This window comes from Toxorhynchites rutilus, chromosome 1, assembly GCF_029784135.1.
Source record: "Toxorhynchites rutilus septentrionalis strain SRP chromosome 1, ASM2978413v1, whole genome shotgun sequence".
Classification (NCBI taxonomy): Eukaryota; Metazoa; Arthropoda; class Insecta; order Diptera; family Culicidae; genus Toxorhynchites; species Toxorhynchites rutilus.
Genome location: NC_073744.1, coordinates 201,050,794 through 201,071,608, shown reverse-complemented (window position 1 = coordinate 201,071,608; position 20,815 = coordinate 201,050,794). Strand labels below are relative to the sequence as shown.

The following is a 20,815-nucleotide window of genomic DNA, read 5'->3' as shown; positions in this document are numbered from 1 at the left end:
TGCAAATTCTGTTTGATTTCAAAATCAACAAACAAACGTCAAATGGCACACACATACTAATATATGGGGCGAAAAATTGCCTGAATTGTACTAATACTAACAGACATGAAAACAACTGTCAATTCGCGTGGAGGTTCGTGCTCCGCTTTTGGGAATTGATAGTGATATTTAATTGATTTTCGGGTGCAGTTAACACATATTTAAAAATAAAAATTATGAATGAAAATTAACATTTTCTTATAAAATATGTTCTTAATGCTTAATGCAATGCAATTGCACGTTCTTTTGCAAGTGATGAAAACCCCCTGAACAAGAATTGTGTTTCATAATAATTTCATATTACAATGATGAGTTTTAGTGACAATATCAAGAAAATTATACAAAAATGGTTAAGTAAGAATCAGTATTACGAGTTTTAAGTGATCACATAATATAAAGTAAAAATTTTCATTAAAAGTTTGAACAATTTAACTGTCTTAAGGTCTGATATTCTCATAGAGAATGATTTACTTTCCCAAACCGGTGTCTGTACCAGACGTCGACACAATACTACTGTCATCGCGTATAATGCTTGTCCGGTCACCGGACATTGCAGTCGCAGTGGACGGCTGCATCACGGCGCCGTGAAGAGGTTGGTACGGTCGAAATTTGCCATTTGGGATTCTAACCGGTCCGGCGGAAACCGGATAATGTGTAATCGCCCTTAGGATTACATTAGTGTCAATAATCGAAATTACATCAATGCCTTTCGTAAAAAAATAATGTTGATGATGGGTGTGTTTAGACTAGTGATATATTCATGTGAAGAAATATGAAGAGATTTATAGAAATCGCATCAACCGTCTACACTAGCGTGAATTTATATCTATCTGGATAAATAAAAATGGAAAGCCAAATGTGTTGGTAAGTGCAAAACCCGAGGAAGGAATGGTTCGATTTGAGCCTCTTTATTTTATTGTATTCGTCTCTGCCCGTGGATCAATATAGTGGAGAGAAAAATCAGAAAATTTGGGAAAACTTTGAAGGAAGGTCAGAGATTGAATTGAATTCCCACACTTTTCAAAATAACATTCTGATGAGCGTTGTTTAATTCTTTGTTAAACGGTTTTATTTAGTTTGCCCTGTAATATGTTTGTATATTTGTATGTTTCTTTGTTTCACATTAATAGAATTTGACACCTTTCTTGTTGATCGATTGATCTGCAATTTGGAATACACCTTTATCTCTACAGTCATTATAAAACTACGTATTTCATGACCTTAAAAATCGAAGATAGCGGCCGCTACAAAACGACTGATTACATATTTTCTTAAAACCTCAACAATGTATCGAAAACTAGAAAATAAAAAAAAAGTGAAACTTTTGAAGTTAAACGGTTCCATTGTGATTAAACATAATAATAATACATATAAAGGGTGTGTCACATCAAATTGCATCACGGAAAAAACGCTGTAGAAATTCGCCCAGTAGACCGATCCTTTTGAAAATTTTAGACAGTAAAATAAAAACTATTAAACAACTTTTGGCATTTTCTTTTTATTCATACTTCGAGCCCAAGCCCGTATGCTCGCACCTTCCTCTTTACCCCGTCCATAAGGTTCTGTACAACGTCAGGTTGTAGTTTTTTTTAACAGAAATCCATTTTCTCTTGAAGTCCGCCTCCGATTTGACAACTTTTGGGTTCTTCCGGAGGGCCTGCTTCATAATCGCCCAATATTTCTCTATTGGTCGAAGCTCCGGCGCGTTGGGCCGGAACTTCGGTTCGTACCACTCCAACACGTCCTTTGAACAGTGGCACGAAGCGAGATCCGGCCAGAAGATGGTCGGGCCCTCCTGCTGCTTCAATAGTGGTAGTAAGGCACTCCTTAAGGTAAACCTGCCCGTTTACCGTGTCGGTCATCACGAAGGGGGCGCTCCGCTTTCCGCAAGAGCAGATCGCTTGCCACACCATGTACTTTTTTTGCAAACTTGGATAGTTTCTGCTTGCGAATCTCCTCTCCGCTTTGACGTAGGTTTCGTCGTCCATTACCAGGCAATGTGGCTTCGTCAGCATTTCGGTGAACAGCTTCCGGGCTCGCGTCTTCCCCACCATGATTTGCTTTTCGTCGCGGTTAGTAGCCTTCTGAACCTTGTATGTACGCAGGCCCTCCCGCTGCTTGGTCCGCTGGACGAATGAACTTGACAAATTCAGCTTATTGGCGACATCCCGGACCGAACTTCTCGGATCATGTCTAAACTGCTTAACTACGCGCTTGTGATCTTTTTCACTGACGGAGCATCCATTTTTGCCGTTCTTCACCTTCCGGTCGATGGTTAGGTTCTCGAAGTATCGTTTTAGTACTCTGCTGACCGTGGATTGGACGATTCCCAGCATCTTACCGATGTCCCGATGTGACAACTCCTTATTCACGAAATGAGTGCACAGGATTAATTCACGACGCTCTTTTTCGTTCGACGACATTTTTACAAATTTACGAAAAAATGACAGTGAAGCATGGCCAACGTGATCTATACACTCTTATCTGATTATAAGCGAAAGCTGAAGATATAATTCCTAAAAATTAAATTTCTACAGCGTTTTTTCCGTGATGCAATTTGATGTGACACACCCTTTAATGTACTTAAATGCCTTTTTCGGACGGAAACCAAGATATGGTCCTAACAAAATCGTTGTTCAAAACACGTATATTTTTTCAAGTAGTTTCCTGTGTGATGAATAAACAGTCAAATTTAGTAATCTCAGCATACATACGCGCTTCAAGTCGCAACACTTCCCGCCTTGATTTATTATTCAAGAGCCGCACAATGTATGGATAGTGGAAGTATAATCGCGGAATTACGCGAAAAGCAATTTACCTTTCCGCTGATGGCTTGCGAAAAACGGTAAATCCGTTCACATTTTTTTCCCACGTCCTGCTCTGTGTGTATGTTTACATTAACTTACTAACTACATTTTGATATTAAGAGAGATTTACCGCCACACGGTTGCTAACTAGCCAGATTAAAATATTACAACTCGTTCTCGTCTACCTTTCTTCCGTTTCCGTTTTTTTCTCTCTCTCTCTCTTGCTACAGCGAATGGGACGGCATGATCAAGGAGCTGCTGGAGCAGCGGGCCGACCTGGCCATCGCCGATCTCACCATCACCTTCGACCGGGAGCAGGTGGTCGACTTCACGATGCCTTTCATGAATCTGGGCATATCCGTCCTCTACCGGAAGCCGGTCAAACAGCCCCCGAATCTGTTCTCCTTCCTGTCGCCACTCTCGCTCGATGTGTGGATCTACATGGCGACGGCTTATCTCGGCGTGTCCGTCCTGCTGTTCATCCTAGCGCGGTGAGTTATTCGCTTCTGTTCGTTTCTGTATTTTTTTTGGTCCTCATTTACACACATACATTTTTTCGGTAGTTCACAGTTTCTCCCCAACCTTTCTATTCTGGTTTTGAATAACTGTGCTCATATCGGGATGCTTTCGCGAACGATGACAGTAACAGATGCAAATCCGGGAATTTATGGCTTGTAGATAGCGGCAACAATATTCCACCGCGGTTGGCGTAGTGGCTTGTGAATAGTTTTGAAAATTGCGATTCGCTTGAGTTGAATTCTGATGAAGACGAACTATTCGAGGGGTGACTCAACTAGCTCCGAAATTCTCCCTAATGGATACCACTTCAAAAAACCACCCAGAGAGTCAGGGGCAGGGGGAAGAACCATTAGCATCAATCGGCGCCACGATGGCATTTCTCCGGCTGTGATTCTATTCTATGGCAGATTTTATTCAAACCCCGCCGGGGTTTGGCTCGCCTTCCGAGGCAGAGATAACTGGGATATTGCGTGATGGGTGCCAGAGGCGGCGTGGCTGCCACCTCCCACACTCAATGTTCACATTCTACAGGCGGTTATTATTGGCAGCTAGCGCTGACTGACTGGCAGTGTCTTTCTCCGAAAACCGCTTTCGAACGCATTCTGCGACAGACAGTGGCCGGAAGTCGTCTGACATATCGTTACGGAAAATGTATTTCAACAGGTTCAATAGCATCATTGGAAAGCTTTCCGATTGTGTTGAAATAATGGATGCAGTAATTGTGGCAAAGGCTTCCGAGATCATCGCTTTAAATTTTGCACCTGAAGCAGCATGTTCATTGATCTTCATTTGGTGATGGGGGAGAGCAGAAGCTGACGGTGCTCCTCAAAACGTGTTTAACAGAATAAAAATTTTACATAAAAACTCCACTTCTCTGACCAAAATTTAAAAACAAGACTGAGGCCGAAAAATAGTATGGTTCAGATGGAAGATCTCATGGAAAATGAAACTGTCAGCTTGTAAAATTTGAGGCACCAATCAATGTCCTGGAAAAAAGGTAATGAAGATGGTGATTTTTCGAGCGACATAGCATGCCATGCCATAACTATTTCTGACATAGTGACGTTAGTCGTTGTGTTTATATTCGATTACCAATCACATCCATGTGAAAATGCTATTTTCAGTATGTGTTTTATCAATGAAAAACATACACTTTATTGAAGTTCCCGCGGATTATGAATATAATGTGACAGCGTGCAGTTGATATTTATGAAATTACGTTGAAAAAGACGAGTGAACAACATTTCAGTACAACATTTTCACTCCCCCACGGCCATAGAAACAAATGAAGTTTCGTTAGTTTTACCGTACCATTACTATGGCTCTCAGTGTCGGTGTGTGTGATGTGGGAAAATAGTGTTCAATTAAGCAGTATTTCACCGAAAATGTTAATACTTCCGAGGACTAAGAATACGACTGCTCTCTGGACCTTTTTACTATATAAATGATGGAAATAAGTAACAATACAATTCTCATCTGTTAAAAAACAAACCGTTGCAAGATTTAATGAGAAATTGGGCTCAAATCATCATTAACCATGAGTATATTGAACATTGTTTTGTTTCCACCATATACATTTCATAGAGAACGCAAATAATTACGACACGAAATTTTGCATGCGAATACAAGTATACTTCGCCTACTGCTTCACCTTGATATATACCTCATTGGGCACCAATAAAAAAATTCTTACACAAAAACAAGATACACTGAAAAACGTGATTCGTCAACATAATTAAATTTCTTTTGAAAATCAGGACAAATGTTAGAATATGAAAAATAAATCAGGATGCCCAAAAAGGATCTCATTCATGTCAATCATGTCCTGATTTAGCAGCTAAATCAGGACAGATACTAACCCTGAATATGAATCAAACGAAGGGCCTGGCCGGATAAGGGAGTAAAAAGTGCCCCCAAACAAAATCACTAGCTATATGGCAAATATTGTAAAGGATATTAAATAAGAAATTTTGGTGGTTTATTTGAATCCCTATGTGGTTTGACGTAGGATTTATAGTGAAATAGTCGTTAATTTTACACCATTCGCAAAATATTCGAGATAAAAATTTGAAAAAATACTGAATGTGCATCTTACTACGGTGTATCAAGAAAAATTATCAAAAAAAATTTCATCATAAATGTTAGTACTAAAAAAAATATTGAAATTCTGAAAAAAAAATTTTCGGATTTAGAGATTCAGTACTACTCTAATTCATGTTTAAATGTGTTTCTACGGCTTTCCTAGATTGATAAATATCTTCAAACTATTTTTTTCAAATATCTTCAAACAATTTTTTTCATCTAATAATAAAAAAAATAAATACACAGTACAAAAAATGTTATAGATTTTCTGGCATTTCGAAATTTTGGAAAAAAATATAACTTTGAGACCCACATCAAATTTTTATTTAAATGCGTTAGTATGTGTCTTTTTTCTACATGTGGCGTAATTTTTCCTGAATTTTTAAGAGCATTGCGACGCACAAAAATAATTTTCTTCATCGTCTGCATTATTTTTTTATTTTCTTGAAATAGATTATATTATTGTATTCGTGGTTTTTCAATTTTAAGATTAAAATTTAAAAAAACAAATCGGATTTTTTGAGGTGTTCTTCTCATTAATCCGAATGATCTTTCCACAAGGACTTTTTTTTCTCACAGAGCTTTATCGTACTGCTGACTCCTATGAATTTGGTAAACCATCTAAATCCAATGTAAAGATAATCTCATATATTTTAAGATACGAGAAACAAAGTTGTACAGCGCAATGCTCTAAATATACCGACAAAAATTAGACATATGGAAAACAAAATTTAAAAATTATTAGAGCAGTTATGGGTCTCTAAATTCAAAATAAATTAAAAATGCCCAAAGGCCAAAAAAACATTTATGTTTCCGCACAATCCTCTTTAAAATTCAAGAAAAAAAACGCTACATGTGGAAAAAAACAACACATACGAACGCATTTAAATAAAAATTAGTGTAAAATTAGGTCTCGGAGTAATTTTTTTTTTCAAAATTTCGAAATGCCTGGAACAAATCACATATACCTAAATAGACGTAAAAAGAAATTTTAATACAAACTAAAGTAGTACTGAATGTCAAAATAAAAAAAAATTAAAATTTAATTTAAATAAAGATAAAAATTAATTAAAATTTATTTTAGTGTTTGATTTTCTGATGAAAAATTTGTTTGAAAATATAGATCGATACACCTAAGTAAGATGTACTTTCAGTTTTTTTTTTTGCATGCATATTTTTGTCTAAAAGCTGACGTGTAAAAACGAAAAGGTGCCTTTTTCACCATAGATCATATGGTGTACCATATAAGGACTCAAATATATGGTACTACTGCCAAAATGTTTGATTTAGTACCCTATACAAGATTTTCCATACAGCTGGTGATTTGGTTTGGGGGACTTTTTACTCCCGTACCCAGCCAGACTATTTGGAAATATAAAAAAATATTTTTTTTGGTACCGCGCAACACTGAAAAAAATCTGAAAACAATCACACATATCTAGAAAAGCCGTAGAAATACATTCAAATATGAATTAGAGTAGTACTGAATCTCTAAATCCCAAAAAAAAATATTTAAAATTTCAATTTTTTTTTTAGTACTAGAATTTTTGATGAATTTTTTTTAAATATTTTTTCTTGATACACCGTAGTAAGATGCACATTCAGTTTTTTTTTTTTCAAATTTTTATCTCGAAGCTTTTTGAGGATGACGTGAAACAAACGAAAAAGTACGTTTTTCAATATAGATCCTACGTCAAACCACATAGGGGTTCAAATAAACCGCCAAAATTTCTTATTTAATATCCTAAAGGGTGTGTCACATCAAATTGCATCACGGAAAAAACGCTGTAGAAATTTAATTTTTAGGAATTATATCTTCAGCTTTCGCTTATAATCAGATAAGAGTGTATAGATCACGTTGGCCATGCTTCACTGTCAATTTTTCGTAAATTTGGAAAAATGTCGTCGAACGAAAAAGAGCGTCGTGAATTAATCCTGTGCACTCATTTCGAGAATCCGGAGTTGTCACATCGGGACATCGGTAAGATGCTGGGAATCGTCCAATCCACGGTCAGCAGAGTACTAAAACGATACTTCGAGAACCTAACCATCGACCGGAAGGTGAAGAACGGCAAAAATGGATGCTCCGTCAGTGAAAAAGATCACAAGCGCGTAGTTAAGCAGTTTAGACGTGATCCGAGAAGTTCGGTCCGGGATGTCGCCAATAAGCTGAATTTGTCAAGTTCATTCGTCCAGCGGACCAAGCAGCGGGAGGGCCTGCGTACATACAAGGTTCAGAAGGCTCCTAACCGCGACGAAAGGCAAAACATGGTGGGGAAGACGCGAGCCCGGAAGCTGTACACCGAAATGCTGACGAAGCCGCATTGCCTGGTAATGGACGACGAAACCTACGTCAAAGCGGACTTTCGTCAGCTGCCGGGCCTGTTGTTCTTCTCCGCAGAGGACAAATTCAGCGTCCCGGAGGAGATTCGCAAGCAGAAACTATCCAAGTTTGCCAAAAAGTACATGGTGTGGCAAGCGATCTGCTCTTGCGGAAAGCGGAGCGCCCCCTTCGTGATGACCGGCACGGTAAACGGGCAGGTTTACCTTAAGGAGTGCCTACAGAAGCGCTTACTATCACTATTGAAGCAGCACGAGGGCCCGACCATCTTCTTGCCGGATCTCGCTTCGTGCCACCATTCAAAGGACGTGTTGGAGTGGTACGAAGCCAACGGGGTCACCTTCGTGCCAAAGGAAATGAACCCGCCCAACGCGCCGGAGCTTCGCCCAATAGAGAAATATTGGGCGATTATGAAGCAGGCCCTCCGGAAGAACCCAAAAGTTGTCAAATCGGAGGCGGACTTCAAGAGAAAATGGTTTCTGTTCAAAAAAAACTACAACCTGACGTTGTACAGAACCTTATGGACGGGGTAAAGAGGAAGGTGCGAGCATACGGGCTTGGGCTCGAAGTATGAATAAAAAGAAAATGCCAAAAGTTGTTTAATAGTTTTTATTTTACTGTCTAAAATTTTCAAAAGGATCGGTCTACTGGGCGAATTTCTACAGCGTTTTTTCCGTGATGCAATTTGATGTGACACACCCTTTAAACAATATTTGCCATACAGCTAGTGATTTGGTTTGGGGGCACTTTTGATTCCCTTACCCGGCCAGGCCGTTTACAGTAGTTAATTTGTTTGACGCCGAATGAGTTATTATAGCAGTATCAACAAGCGAAGTAAAGGCGTGACCCTGGTACAAATCTACACACTTCAATATTATAGGCTCAATATTTCCAATATTAGATTGAGAGTAGTTTCGAGAATCATATAATTTTGAATTTCTTATAAACGAAATAATAAATTTATTTTTCATAATTTTAGAAGCGTGAATGCGTGGGGATATTCATACTTTTCTTGAAATGTTTGCACTTGGTACTTCAAAAAAGACGCGAAAAAACTGTTTCTCCGATTTTTTTTCTGCTTTCAGCCATGCGACTGAGATAGTCAGATTTCGAGAAGATTTTATTTGGTTAATAACACTCTTAGGAGCACCGTGGAAGTAGTTACGCAAGTTCCATTATACCTATTTTGTATAGAGCTAGCGAGAGGAAAGGGACCGGTGGATGGTAAATTTGATAGCGAGCAGTCGTTCAATTTAAAATTTATGATGTGCTCCTCTTTGTGTCTACTCATGTAAAGGCAGACTCTTCTCGAGTGTATCGAGTTTGGGGCTATAGGGCACTATATCTCTCTGCTGTTTTCGTCCAGCAGCTTGTGTATGTGGGGGTGGGAGCACGGGATGAAATATTGTTTTTCGATGGTTCGGCTGCAACTGCCAGCCAGCCTTGGTGTGTCCTTATTGTTTGCTCCGTTGTATGAGCTCACACCATATAAATTTTCCGCTTCGTCGGCGAACGGAACATCGTCGATTTGGACGACCGCACCGAACGTTGGCTGTAAATAAGTTGTTATAGTAGCGTGTTAATTAAGATTCGACGATTCCACAGACAATGGTGATAAGTGGAATCTCTCAAGAGGGAAGTGGCGGCAAACACACCGAAGGCCGGCTGGTTTAAATGATGGGTGGTCCCTCAATGGATCATTAAGTCAAACTTCGTGGAACAGTGGCGGTTTTCGGTTGGATGCTTTTTCGGGGCCTCACTTAACTCTGTTTATAGAGGGGGAGGCATACCGACCCGAAGGAAGCGCTCCGTCATCATCACTCATTCCGAAATCGCTTCACATATTTCTTCAGAAATTAATATCACTGTAAACTCATCATTCAGTCCCCGGTATGCAGAAAATCCAGCATCCAAGGGATGACAAACGAGCGTCCCGGAAAATACTGACAATTTATCTCGTCGTTCCGCCTGAGTTTCTTTATTTTTTTCCTCTGCTGACTTGTGCCTACACACCGGCACCGGTTTCTGCCCTTAATGGGATGCGAATAAAAACAAATTTCAAATAGTTTTGCCCTCCGTCGGTCCAGATGGTGGCCATTTTCTTCTGCCGGGTCTTTTGTTTTCTCTTCAGCTATTCGAAACATCTCCCCCAATTCCCATTCCATAGAGGATACGATTTGTCGGATTACAATCGGAATGGGTTTGACATGATGGACTGGAATGATGGCAAATCGTAGGTAAAATGACCGCACGAAGGTTTGGATAATGGTGAAATGGTTAAATTCTCCACAAAAATCCGGAGGAACCCCGAATAATGTCTGAGAGCATGTCCGTAATTTGTCAAGTCGTAATGAACGAATGGATGTGTATAAAAGCTTAATGGGAAATGGATTTTTTGCTCCCAAAAATGCTGCGCTATGATTCTCATAAACCTGGATGATAAATTTCCGTTGTAAAAGTGTGCTGTTATTAAAATTTTATGCAAGGTTATTATTAATCCGATCGAATAGAGGATGGAAGAAAGATTTCGTCGGCAAAAGACTGGTTTGTGTGTTGAACCAAGTCAGCGAATTTCGGAAATTTCCCCACTCTCTCATTTCTCAGTCGATTATGAGTATTCGACCGGCCGAGCCGCAGCAAAATCGGAGAGACCTTTAAGACCAAGTTCTGCACGATCCAAGACAAACACACTATTACGGATTCCAAAAATAAATGATTTGCTTGATAATTTACAGTGGTAAAACATTATATACACTGATGGACATAAGTATTCGTCATGGTTTCATTTATATAGGTTGTATTAGTTCACGGCAATTGTTTTTCGCGTCCACTGAATAATTCATGTGTGATAGGTTCTGTGCAATCCTCATTATCTAGCGGTTGAAATTTGTATAGAACACTCTACTGTTATTATTTATTGGGAGCACAACAGTTAGGTAGCACATTATTGGATGGACAAAAATATTCGTCACATAAAAAAAAAGTTTTCGTTTGCATACCAAGAAATCTGGGAACACTGCATATGCATGAATCTTTCTCATTCACATTTGTTTGGTTTTAGTAAAGGCGCCTCTATTATACATTCATATAAACACCTTGGTTTTAGTGTTTCCGTGTTCGAATTTGATGAAAATTGGTAGGAAAGCAAGGAAACTACTGGGCAAGAAAGAAAAAAATTGTTGAAACTGTTTAACTTGGAAAAATTTGTTTCCGAAACAGGTGAGAGTATCCGTAGGCCAAGAACTACAGCTCAGAGCGTAATTAAAAGATTCCAAGATACCGAAAACAACCAAGACAAAGACCGATAGAGAAAAGCAAATAATTATACAAATTATAAGGAAAGAACCAAAAGCATCCTCGTCAAAAGTGCGCGGAGCGCTGCTGGAATTCAGTGGAAAGGAAGTTCATTCTGGAACGGTGCACAGAGTTTTGAATGAAACCGAGTATAATCGTGTTTGTTGTAAAAAGCCTTTAATAAGCAAGGTTTATCAAGCTAGAAGATTAAACTTTGCAAGAGAGCACCAGAATCAATCAGCCATTTTCTGGGACAACTGGGAGTAACGTCCATAGATTGTGGGCCTAGGTACTTGATTTGGGACAATCTATGGACTTGCGACCGAAACGACTCTTTCCGACTATCAAATGGAAACCGTACGATTTTACCCGTTCCAGAATTACCTTGAGGCCTTTTAATCTTGGAAGTCATATTCTTCAGTCGGCACCAGTCTACCGACAATCATGGTTTCATAAAGATACGGCTTCACTACAACTCCTTGAAACGCTCCAGGGGCAAATTTGATTCCCGGTGGCAAACTTCGCATCTGAAGAACCTCCGATGAGTCAATCGACATGCATTACACATCAGGAAAGTCGAGTTGGAAGAAATGGATTACGCATCAGGAAAGTCAAGTTGAAAGAAATACCTTCATCTTGCCTAGCTCTGTTGGATAGTCATCGCAAATACAAATGGGAACGCTGTCGTACTTCCGAAACACCTATCCAAAAAAGTTCACCTAGCCACGGGCTTCTTAATGCCAAAGGGAGACTAGGGTTTGTGGGATGCCCGTAGACTCTTTAGTCCTGACCAAGGAATTGGTGGACAATCGCGCAGAGGATGACTGACTTTTGGATACCGACCAATTCCTTCTCCGTGTTCAACGCCTTTAGCATTCCCAGAAACATTTCCAGTTCCAGAGAGAACAATTGGAATGATTTTTGAGATCTCTCTAATCCTCCGCAGTACCATGAGTTCCACGACCAATAGTGGGTACATGTTAATTTTACGACCGTGGATCTACTTCAGTTTCTGGTTCAACGGGATAGCAACATCGATTATATGACCTGTCGATCGCTCTTATCGTATACCTTCATATCTGGACAGTTATGGTGGATCGAGAGGTCGCTCAGGGCAGTGCGATCCCAGTACAGCTTGAAACGGTCATGCAGGTGCAGGTAGGTACCGACAGTTCGGTACGATGTCATCCAATAGACCGCATTGGAGCACCAGTTGTCGATGGACAATATGGACCAAACTATTGTGGCGCTCGATGTAAGCTGCGTTGACCAAACCGGGGCAGCCTATCATAATGTGCTTTATATTGACTTTTCCAGTATCAGCAGATTGCAGTTGAGCTGCTTGCGCCAAGAATCGAGCACTGTATCCTCAATCTGCGGTGCTCTGAAGATGTGAATTTGTAAGATTCACCACGAGCCGCGTCCCTTATAAACTCGCTATCGTAGACCTCGTGGCTTTCGGATTTGGTGAATTGCTTTAATAACAGTTGGACACAGCGGCACTTGTCTAGGCCAAACTTCATGCCAATTTTACTGCTCTTTGACAACCTGAATAGCTACGCTAAGACGCTGACGTGAATCGGCGTAGATCTTGAGATCATCCATACAAAAGGTATGGGTCACTTCTCCGTGAGCGTTGAGGGAGTTCAGTGCCAGACAAAACAGAAGCGGGCTGAAGTTGCCCAGGAATATTCCCTTGTTTATTTGCAACGTCCTAGACTGCAACACATTTTCCCCTTCATTGAGGTGCTCCACTGCTCCAATACCTTGACATGTTATGGATTCATAAGCCTACCTACAGTCGATATAGGCCTTACTGAGGATGATTGCAATGAGGTATATATCAAGGTGAAGCAGTAGGAGACTTGTACTTGTATTCGCATGCAAAATTTCGTGTCGTAATTATTTGCGTTCTCTATGAAATGTATATGATGGAAACAAAACAATGTTCAATATATTCATGGTTAATGATGATTGGAGCCCAATTTCTCATGAAATCTTGTTTGTTTTTTAATAGATGGCAATTGTATTGTTACTTATTTCCATCATTTATATAGTAAAAAGGTCCAGAGAGCAATCGTATTCTTAGTCCTCGGAAGTATTAACATTTTCGGTGAAATACTGCTTAATTGAACACTATTTTCCCACATCACACACACCGAAACTGAGAGCCATAGTAATGGTACGGTAAAACTAACGAAACTTCGTTTGTTTCTATGGCCGTGGGGGAGTGAAAATGTTGTACTGAAATATTTCACTCGTCTTTTTCAAGGCAATTCCATAAATATCAACTGCACGCTGTCACATTATATTCATAATCCGCGGGAACTTCAATAAAATGTATGTTTTTCATTGATAAAACACATACTGAAAATAGCATTTTCACATGGATGTGGTTGGTAATCGAATATAAACACAACGACTGACGTCACTATGTCAGAAATAGTTATGGCATCGCATGCTATGTCGCTCGAAAAATCACCATCTTCATTACCTTTTTCCCAGGACATTGCTCTGATTGTATAAAATTCAGTTACAATCCGGAATCACTGTCTATTTCAAAGCAGCGGTCGTAGTAGGCTTATCTGAAATATTTTGACAGCAAATTATCACGTTGATATGTTTTGTTTTGAAAAAGTTGTGCAGGATGGAATCCGAGAGAACGTCGATACATAGTCGAGTGTGTTGGCAGGGGATGACTTCTTCTGTTTTCAAACATCGTGTCGAGTGAAACGGTGTTATTATGGGAGTGGCATGGTTGGAGGTATTGCATGTCCTGTGCGTTAACCGAGCACTCGATTATCACAGCTGTTAGTGGATACAAAATGACGATAATGAATCATAGGTGGAGATTGTTTATTTAGGCAAGTGAGCCTGGGATTAAACTGCCTTTTTATGTCACATCGATAAAAAAAAACTGATAAATTCAGTGTTGGAAGCAGTGTTTACTAGTGTATTGGAAAACCTATCAGCAATTTCGTGAAAAAGGATCTGCCAAAAACACGTGTGGATAATGTCGGGAACATAACCAAAGAGACGTAGGACTACACCAAGGGTTATCAATTTTAATATTGGGCTGTCAAAAAAGTCCTGCGGTATTTCCGCGAGATGTCGTTGTAAGCGCGTAGTTCTACTTGTATTCATTGTATCGAGTCATACTATAGCTTGTTGGAAAGGTATTTTTGCGCTATAATATAGTCCTTGACAGTGTTTTGTTTGGTTAAGTCGTTCGTGAGTTATAGTGTCGCAAATATGGAGCAAAATAAAGAGAAAATCCGACATATTTTACAGTACTACTATGACAAAGGCAAAAATGCATCTCAAGCTGCCAATAAAATTTGTGCAGTCTATGGACCCGATACAGTTTCCATTTCCACCGCACAACGATGGTTTCAACGTTTTCGTTCTGGTGTAGAGGTCGTTGAAGATGCGCCACGCTGCGGAAGGCCTGTCATCGAAAATTGCGACAAAATCGCTGAATTAGCCGAGAAAGACCGGCATAGTAGCAGCCGTAGCATCGGCCAAGAGCTGGGGATAAGTCATCAAACCGTTATTAATCATTTGAAGAAGCTTGGATTCACAAAGAAGCTCAATGTATGGGTGCCACACACGTTGACGCAAAAAAACATCTTTGACCGTATCGACGCATGTGAATCGCTGCTGAATCGCAACAAAATCGACCCGTTTCTGAAGCGGATGGTGACTGGCGATCAAAAGTGGGTCACTTACGACAACGTGAAGCGCAAACGGCCGTAGTCGAAGCCCGCTGAAGCGGCTCAGACGGTGGCCAAGCCCTCATTAACGGCCAGGAAGGTTCTACTGTGTGTTTGGTGGGATTGTCAAGGAATAATCTATTATGAGCTGCTTCCCTATGGCCAAACGCTCAATTCGGACCTGTACTGCCAACAACTGGACCGCTTGAAGGTAGCACTCATGAAGAAGAGGCCATCTTTGAAAAAAAGAGGCCGCATTGTCTTCCATCAGGACAACGCCAGGCCACACACTTCTTTGGTGACGCGCAAGAAGCTCCGGGAGCTCGGATGGGAGGTTCTTTTGCATCCGCCGTATAGTCCGGACCTTGCACCAAGTGACTACCACCTGTTTTTATCCATGGCGAACGAGCTAGGTAGTCAGAAGTTAGCCACAAAAGAGGCCTGTGAAAATTGGCTATCCGAGTTTTTTGCCAATAAGGAAGCGAGCTTCTATAACAGGGGTATTATGAAGTTGGCATCTCGTTGGGAACAAGTCATCGAACAAAACGGCGCATATTTGACTTAAAACAGATGATTGTAACTAATTTTATGAACAAATGAAAATTAAAAAAAAACACCGCAGGACTTTTTTGACAGCCTAATATATTCATCAATTGCATTTGTTCGATTTTTTTTCTGATTGTGCGCGAGGTAATCTACCCGGAAAATAAAACAGTTGATTGCAAAAAAAAATGGTTCTGAAAAGAACCTTCGGTGTTGTCTTTGTCATTGTTGTTCCTGGATCATAACTTTGGTGCTGGCTTTAGTGTTGTTGCATTGGATTTTTTTGGATTCTGAGAAGTTTTTATTTCTACACAATTTTTATTCCTACACGTATGCAAATACTGTGCTACCTGAGTTATGTTAAATTGAAATACATGGCGTGGTAATCAACTCAATCTATATGACATATTCTATTAACGAGTACATTACTGTACCTTAAAATGAGGCACATTCATCGAGTATGTAATTTTCTTTATTGTATTAGATGCGAAAATATTTTCAGTATTTTCAATCGATTAATACAAGCATATATGTAATCTGTCCAGAGATGTTTATGTTGCTGCTTATTCATATTCCTATGCAGTGCAGGTGAAATGTAAGCGAACTGAATTGTTTGCGATGTCAACCATTATCAAAGCAGCGAAGCCATAAAATTTTCAATTTTTACATTTTTCTTGCTGTCTAGGGAAAGTTAATATCCATTTAGTTTATCAGTATTTCTTAGCAAAACCATATTTCCAACGCTTCCAATATCATTATTCCGAAAGAAATAATATACAAATAATGCTATACAGCACTTCTTGCACAATGGCAACAGAAAATCCGAAATCGGACGAACTTCAAACTTCAGTTTTCAATCAAAGAACACAGCTCTATTCGCATGAAAATATCTTCTTCATATCCACCTTGAAACTCGCTGCACTTTGACACCACTCATAACATGGAAACAATGCCACAAATTTGCGAAAATTGAATGTTCGATGGTGAAACTTCGGAAGGTGGCTTAATCGACCGTGTATGATGTACTGAAAAGTTTCCCTGGACGACAACTATATTTGGGATGTATCAGGGGACTCGGGCTAAACCGTGACTCTCGGACTACGATTTCGCAATCGACACAATTTGGCAAAGGGTTTGCAGCTGTGGACAGAAAACCAAAGTTCTCGTCACAAGCAAGGCAATGGGCTCGAAGATGTACAGGGAAGAGTACCTGCAGAAACGACTCCTTCCGTTTATTAAGAATCACAAAGGTCCGGTGATGTTTTGGTCAGATTTGACAAGCTGGCATTACAGTCCAGTGGTACCGTGACGATGGGGTCGATTACATTGAAAAATACCCCAATCCCCCCAATTGTTCCCAATTCCGGTCAAATTGAAGAAGGACGCTAAAGCGACTCGGGATGCTGCAGACATGAAGTGATCGCGGAATACAATGGACGCTGAAGTTGACCCCACATAGAGTCCAAAGTTTGATGGAGAATATCCGAAGAAAAATACAAAAATTCCTCAAAAAAGTAAAGGAATTTTTTTTTAATATTTGTTGTATAGTGAGGAAACTAATATATTTTTGTCGTAAACTCGACTTTCCCAAATTTGTTCGACTCAAATTTTATCGTTCTATGCAAATGTGGCAACTTTGTCTCGACAAAAAACGAAAAAAAACTTCAAAGTAATTTATTCGTATTTGTGGGGTGATTTGCTATCAGATTAGCAGATCCGAAATTTGTAAAAAAAAGTTGTTAAAATTTGAATTGAAATTATTACTCGACGTAACCCTGACCCTAACTTAACTATTTTTCTATAATTCAACAACTAATCCTAGCTGACTACTTATTAGAATGACGCAAGAATACAACGCTGAAACGACAAGCATTGGAAACGTTAGGAACATTAACAATGTTAGTACAATTGAAGAAAAAGATAAAGAGGGTCATGTGAACGGTTTCTTCTTTGAATCAAAATTTCTCACGTCGCTGTGCGGTTGCCTACCATGATTCCAGCAATGTATTTAACAGTGAATTTCCATACGTGCTCACCGAGTTGCATCGAGATTGATAGCAATAACGTGATTGTCCTTTTGCAATGCGAGAAGGTATGATTTGATTTTGAATTTTAATAATTTATTGGGTTCATTCAAAAAGGCATTCAGCTCGACGGTGATACGCCTGGCTTTAGGCGAATTGTGGATGTATGCACGAAAGTTCGACGAAGCGAACATAGCGCTATCTGTCGTTTAACAACGTAAATTAATTCGTTCTGTTCGAAAAACGGACGACGATTAAATTATTTGGGTGTTTTCTATGCAAAAATACTAAAATCTCGATTAATAATAGGGGATGGGGGTAAAAATTTCGGGTTATATTGTGTGGGGGAGTTGTGGGTCCTTCCTTCGATATTCCGGTGGCTTCTCCCTCACATAGATGGAAATTGAAAACAGGGCTCTTCCGCGATTTTACAAATTCACACACTTTTTATTGTAACACAGTTTTACATATAATTCACAAACTATTTATTTTACATTTAACATTTAATATTTAACATTGAACATTTAGCAAGCAATTTACAACAAAGAATAATTAATAATATACAAAATTGTTCTGTGAGCCTGGGTCCTGGGTTCCGTGTGGTTGGTTTGGCGGTGCTAAGTCAACTCAACTCTATCGTTCGATACGAGTCCTCCAGGACCTATCGATTGGGCTTTGCGATGTTTTTCTCGTTGAGATAAGCCGAGGATTTTTATCTCTCTCCGATCGATCTCACTGCTGCTAATGCGAATTAGCGGCAGTTGATGATTGTGCGATGATTGTGGTCATCTCTCTCCTATTGCGTTGCGTAATTTGGATGATGAGATATATCTACTCGTTCAGGGCCGGATTCTTCGCTAAGTTGGGTATATGTACTTGCAGACATATTGTATTTTTGAAGTCATATTTAAGACAACACACGGGCGTGATGTCATGATAATTATTTGCGTTTTAGTCTGGCAATAGGAAAAGCTGTTTGGGCGTTGCTCATGATAGCGTCTCGCAAGTGAATTTATTCTTGTCGTAGGAATCGCAGTCGTTCGCTCTCTTCCTACCATGAATCGATGGCACAACTCACGACAACGTAGAATCACGTTACCCTGACTGCGTTGAATCATCATACGATACATATGAAAGTACATTGAGCGCACTTTCTTGTTTGTTTCGTCTCGTGCAATCACGTATTCATAATTATTAATTCGAAATGAGTAATGATATATATAGCGAGTGAAGTATCTGTGGTAAGATTTCGTTGTTTGTTGTTTATGCAATATCCGTGCTGTCCCTTCAGAACGTCCGGGTGCTTTTTCGTTTGTGAAATTTCTTCTGATTTGTACAGTAGTCACACGTATTCTAAAACTTGTCACCCAGCATACCATACAAATGAAACACAAATTCCTGCATAACTTAACACCTTGCGGACCGCTCACGAGATTTCTCGTGTTTCGCGTTCCTTCTTTACGGACTTGTGTGAAATTAGCGGATAAAAGTTTTTGTTGTGTGCAAGTTTCTGTTCAACGTCTTGCTAGATTTAATGAATAATGAATTATTTCAGTTGAAATAAATTGATTGTGCTCATTAGAAAGAGAATCGAATCTATCATCTTTCCACATAATTCATTTTTTTCTTGACGTGACAGAGAAAAGTTATAGACTGAAACGTGAGCATGGGTCAATATAGGAAGAAAAAAAAACAGAATTTTGAAAATCAAAAAAAGTTGTTCGAATAGAGTTATCGAAATTATTCGATAGAGAAATCTTTTACCTATCCTCCAGCCACAATTTTATTAATCGAAAAAGGGTATCAAAAAAGTTATAGACCAAGTTGTATGGAAGAAATTAATTATTTTAAAGACAATTGAAAAAAGTAATTTGAAAGGACCCAAAACACATTCTCGAGATAGTACTTATTCGATAAAGAATATTTGTATCTATCTTTAGCAAAACATCCATTGGTCGGAATTGAGTCTATGAGAAGTTATAGCTCAAAACCTATACAACTTGTTTGGGGGAAATTAATTAATTTAAAGAAAATTTAAAAAGTTATTTGAAAGGACCCAAAACATATTTTCGAGACTCATTGGATAGAGAATACTTTTAACCATTATGAGTCAAATTTCGTTGGTCGGAAAAGAGTCTGAGAAAAGGTATGGGCCAAAATGTAGGGAAATTAATAAATTTAACGAAAATGGAAATACAACTTTTTCACTCTCGAAAAAAAAAATTGAACAAACAGAGTGCGAAGTCGAAATTTTTAGGCGACTTTTGAAATGCTTTAAAATCGTGAAATATCAATGCATGAAGATGGGATATAAATAATATTAAAGCATAATTTACATGGATTTACACGGAATATTTAACAGAGAAATTTTTATTTCGATGTATGAAGATGTAGTGGACAAAAATATCGTGAAGAAATGAGAAATCGATTCCTTTCTGTTTTTTTTTTCAAAGATAGTAAATCCAATTAACGTTATCAACTATCTTCCATTTGATTTCTATAACGTTGCTGTAGGACCATTCAGTACTGAGATATTATTGTATGAACGAAAAATTTCGAATTCATATTTGATAATAAATAGTTCAATGAAAAATCATCGAAAAACAGTTTTGAATACTCTAATAAATTCTATACACCCAGGATTTTTTCACGCGGGGGACGGAATTTTGTTATAATGTGTCGCGGTACACCATAGTAGGTATGCTTTGAGTATTTTCTCAAATTTTCATTCCCTAGCCTATTGAGAATGGGGAAAAAAAGAAAAACTGATTTTTTCACTATAGCTCTGATAGTAAACCATATAGAAGAATTATCTTATTATTATCTGTAAAAAAATCAAACATAACTATAAAAGGCATAGGAACATATTTAAATACGAATTATAGTAATACTGAATCTCTAAATCCTAAAAAAAATTCAATATTTCAAGGTTTTCTTTAGTACTTCAATTTTTCAGGAACTTAGTTTTGGATTATATTTCTCGATATATCACAGTAAGATGCACTTTCAGTATTTTTTCAATTTTTTATCTCGAAGCTACTGTGAATGGCGTGCTAAAAATTGGAAGGTACGTTTTTCACCATAGATTCTATTGTGAATTAGGTATAGGTATTCGAAATATAGTCAAAATTTCTATACAATAGAAATGTTTACTTCCTTTTTACTTTTTACTTCCTTACCCAGTCAGACCCTTTTCCTCGTACAACTCGTGAATGTTTTGGCCAATAACTTTTCTCATACCCTTTTTTGAACCAATGAAAATTTTGCTAAAAATAAATAAAAATATTCTCTATCGAATGAGTACTATCTCGAACATGTGTTTTGGGTCTTTTCAAATATTTTTTTTCAATTTTCTTTAAATTAATTTATTTCACCCATACAAGTTGTACAGGTTTTGGCCTATAACTTTTCTTAGACCCTTTTTCGACCAATGAAAATTCGACTTAAGATAGA

At 38.6% G+C, this 20,815-nt stretch overlaps 1 protein-coding gene across 3 annotated transcripts in view; it reads left to right on the top strand.

Annotated features, from left to right (window-relative positions):
* LOC129763224 (glutamate receptor ionotropic, kainate 2) overlaps positions 1 to 20,815 on the top strand; it is a 420,593-nt gene that overhangs the window by 309,512 nt on the left and 90,266 nt on the right. For all 3 annotated transcript variants that reach the window (XR_008740836.1, XM_055762105.1, XM_055762106.1), the window contains exon 11: positions 3,077 to 3,337. Coding sequence is in view for 2 of the 3 variants with exons in the window: in XM_055762105.1 (XP_055618080.1) it covers positions 3,077 to 3,337 (261 nt within the window). In the remaining variant the exon portion in view is untranslated. The remainder of the gene's footprint in view (positions 1 to 3,076; positions 3,338 to 20,815) is intronic.